Raw genomic sequence first — 4003 nt, 5'->3', positions numbered from 1 at the left:
GGTTTGAGTCTAGTTCTGGCAGTGCACTCTCAGAATGAAGGGGGAAAGGATTGTCAGATGCCTGTGCCTTTAGCTTCTAGATTCTGGTACATAGATAGATATTGACCAAAGAAACCTGGTGCTGGATGACTGAATGGATCATACGTTGGGAAAAAAATCCACAAAGATCAGCACAGTAAGTTTCTATTTCAATTAAATATGTTTGAGGATAAACATACAGGGGAAAATTAAGATGATAAATATGAATTACAATATGAACTTGTTAAGACTTTTACTCTCAATTTAATCGGCTAGCTACTGCTGATTGGAATTTTTCCACCCTTCAGGAAAATTTTGACTTTTCACTGAAAACTCCAAATCCATTTTCCCCCCAGTTTTTGGCAAATGAAAACTTTTTGCTGAAAACTGGATTTTTTTTTATCACAAAACCAAAAATGTTTGTTTTTTGAGTTTTCAATTTCTTTCCAACCAATCACAAAATGTTTGGAGAAAAGGAGACAGAGTCTGAGATTTGTTGTTGTTTAGCTGAAAACCCACTCGCCATTAAAATGAACACAGCTGAAAATTTCCAACCAGCCTTAAACTTCAAATAAATTGGGGAACATTAATATTGCTTGATAAGACCTTAATTTCAAACCATTTATACTATTGCATCTGTGTGATTTCTCTTCCAAAGAGATAGTTGTGAGAAGGTAACAACTGAATAACCAGTTAAGCTGACAGCACACAGACTATGTTTTATACAGACTAGCGACTTTAAACCCTGGGTTAGAGTTGAACCAAGCAGCCAAACCCTGTCTATCCTGACACCATTCAAGGATATACAGGTGATCACTGGAAGTAGAACTCAGAGCTCCTGTCCTAGCTCCACACCGCTGCTGGCTGAGTATAAACTGTGTAAATGGATGTGCAGAACTTACACATAACAAGACATGGGACAATGTTTCCAAAGGTATTTCAGCACCGAGTGGGATTTTCAGAAGCACCTAGAAGCTTATAACTCGTTGATTTCAAGGGGTGTTGAGGGCCCTGATGCTTTTGAGAATCCCACTAGGTGCATCAATACCTTTAAAAATCTGCCCCACAGCGTCTCTCCGAAAGCCCTTACAGTCCTAGTAGACATGGCATAGAAAGGGAGGGAGGGGAAACAGAGGCAGAAAGAGGGGAAATGACTGGCCGACGGTCACACAGCAGGTCACTGACAGAGACAAAAGTATAGCCCAAGTGTCCTGACAACCCCTGCACTGCACAGCACAGAATAAACGATACAACATAGCGGTGATGGAGGGATGCTGCTAGTCCATTGTTACACACATTTAAAATGTGTTGGCATTTTAGTCTATCTGTTTCATAGCCAAGCTGTGAGCTTGGTGATGGTCGCAACAGAGGGACCTCATTTGGACGATTTTTTGGGTTGGACTGTACTCTGTTCCATTCTTCATATTGCATTTTAACAAGCCACATCTTGGGCCAAATCCTCAGATGGGGTAAAGTAATGAAGCTCCATTGACTTTAAAGGAGCTGACCCAATTACACTAGTTTGATAACAGGACTGATTGCTTGTCAGATGCGAGAGCACTAACAGCACCTAAACATTGTAAGTGATGAGTGCTGTGCATCTTTGACATTCATATAATGAGATATTAGAGAAAAGGGAATCAGGGCCATTCGCACTGTCGCTCTAATCCTGACCATTGTCTTTCTCATTCCCCCTACAGCCATCACAGAAAGGACTGAGGAAGAAAATGTCCAACCAAAGCACCATGACTGAGTTCCTTCTCCTGGGATTCTCTGATGTTCCGGAACTGCAGATTTTACACTTTGTGGTGTTTCTAGTGGTTTACATGGCATCCCTACTAGGGAACCTTCTCATCATCACAGCCATAGTCCTCGACCACCACCTTCACACCCCCATGTACTTCTTCCTGATGAATCTGTCCATCCTAGACCTCGGCTCCATCTCTGTCACCATCCCCAAATCCATGGCCAACTCCCTCATGAATACAAGAGTGATTTCTTATTCTGGATGTGTCGCCCAAGTCTTTCTTTTCTTCTTCTTCGCTTCAGCAGATTTTGCCATACTGACCATCATGGCGTACGACCGATATGTCGCCATCTGCCAACCACTGCACTATGAGACAGTGATGAACAGAAAAGCTTGTGTCCAAATGGCTGCCAGTGCCTGGATTAGTGTTATTCTCTACTCTGCAGTACACACTGGAAACACGTTTGCAATATCCTTCTGTGGAGGTAACATGGTGGATCAGTTCTTCTGTGAAATCCCCCGTCTCCTCAAGCTCGCCTGCTCTGACTCAGACCTCAGTGAAGTTGGGTTTCTCATCTTTAGTATGTTCTTAGGCTCAAGCTGCTTTGTTTTCATAATTGTGTCATATGTTCAGATTTTCACCACAGTGGTAAGAATCCCCTCTGAGCACGGCAGGCATAAAGCCTTCTCCACCTGCCTCCCTCACCTCATTGTGGTCTCATTGTTTATTTGCACAGGGACCTTTGCCTACTTGAAACCCACCTCCAGCTCAACTTCAGGTCTGGATCTAGTGGTGGCTGTTCTCTATTCTGTGTTGCCACCAATGATGAATCCGATCATCTACAGCATGAGAAACAAGGAGCTCAAAGATGCACTGAGTAAACTGATAGGTTGGAGGTTATTCTCTAAGAATAAAATGTCCATATTTCTCCTTCAGTAACAATTTCATTCTGTGTTTCTTTATATAATCAGCTGATGACATTATTGCCTCCATGAGAAAATACTGTTCAATCTGTTTATGCAGAATTGGGTATTTATACTAGTAAAACTCCAGACAAACATGACTCAAGAAAAAAGAAGTTATTATAGGTTTACACCAATGTAAATAAGCTCAGAATCTATCTATCATATACTGCTACCCATCACCATACTATCTCAACACCTTGCCCATAGACTCAGTAGACATAGCAAAGTCCCTAGTGAGATCTCTGGCTCTTCTTATTTTTGGGGATAATCTCTCATTGAAGTATCCATGCATTTGTTCTTTGTATTTCTTGTTTACTTGTTTGTCAGATTTTTATCTTTTTTTTTTTTCTTAACTGGTTGGCTGGTGAGTGTTTGGTTAGACAGGATTTTCAATGTTTATTCTCGCTTGGAACTGCCAATAAGTCATCACTTTGATGGGGTTTTCTGAGTGAGCTGAAGGTTTGCTCCCCACAATGACAACCTCATTGAGTCATAATGATAGATTTCTATATGATTGTGAATTATGTTAGCTAGCTAGGTAGATAATGAATAATCTATGGAGATTATTGTGCAAATTATTGTGCTTCTTTTCCTGTTAATGATTGTCTGTGTCCAAATCATGATTTTCTTATAAATACTCCTTATTAAACATCATTTAACAATGATTTTTATGGCTATATCTTAGTCTATCTGTCATTTACAAACAGTTCATCCTAAAATACTTGGTGTTTGAACTTTGAGCTGTTATGACAGGATACATTTTTAACATGCTCTCTTTCGTTTCTCTGAACAAATGGAAGTATCACACTCGGGATCCTTAAAAATCAAGGAGCCAATCCTCAGCTGGTGTAAATTGTCATAGCTCCATTGAAGTCAATAGATCTCTGAGAATTTTCATCAGCTGAGGATCTGCTCCAAACACTCATAATTATGAATTTAAACCTCACGCCCTTTGAATACTCCGTACAAAGGCCCTGATTCCACAGCCACTTCAACACAGTCTTTACTTTAATCGTATGAGTGGCCCCATTGAAGTTTTAAAGGTAAACTCATGCTTTAGTCCCTTTGGATATGGGTTAGGGTTATGCATAGGACTTAAGGCTAACAACAAACTGGTGTCAGACCCTGACACGGCCTCCATTTCTCTCCTTTCCCAGTCAAATAAAGCCTTACAATTGGTGCATTGGAATTACTCTCCCCTTCTTGGGTCTGAATTATTAACATAAACTAATTTTTTTTATCTCAAAGCCAGAATCTCTGGGCCTTCTTCTC

The 4003-nt window shown here is 40.5% G+C and overlaps 1 protein-coding gene across 1 annotated transcript; it reads left to right on the top strand.

Moving 5' to 3' along the window:
* The first annotated feature begins 1739 nt into the window (after nucleotides 1–1739).
* On the top strand, nucleotides 1740–2705 carry LOC128848107 (olfactory receptor 14A16-like). The gene has a single exon (XM_054047890.1). It carries the CDS (start codon nucleotides 1746–1748, stop codon nucleotides 2703–2705), a length of 960 nt encoding a protein of 319 aa, XP_053903865.1. The 5' UTR covers nucleotides 1740–1745.
* Nucleotides 2706–4003: the final 1298 nt, after the last annotated feature.

The sequence above is a fragment of the Malaclemys terrapin genome, chromosome 13 (assembly GCF_027887155.1).
Source record: "Malaclemys terrapin pileata isolate rMalTer1 chromosome 13, rMalTer1.hap1, whole genome shotgun sequence".
NCBI lineage: Eukaryota > Metazoa > Chordata > Testudines > Emydidae > Malaclemys > Malaclemys terrapin.
The sequence above is the reverse complement of the archived record's forward strand: the minus strand, read 5'-3'. Positions and strand labels throughout refer to the sequence as shown.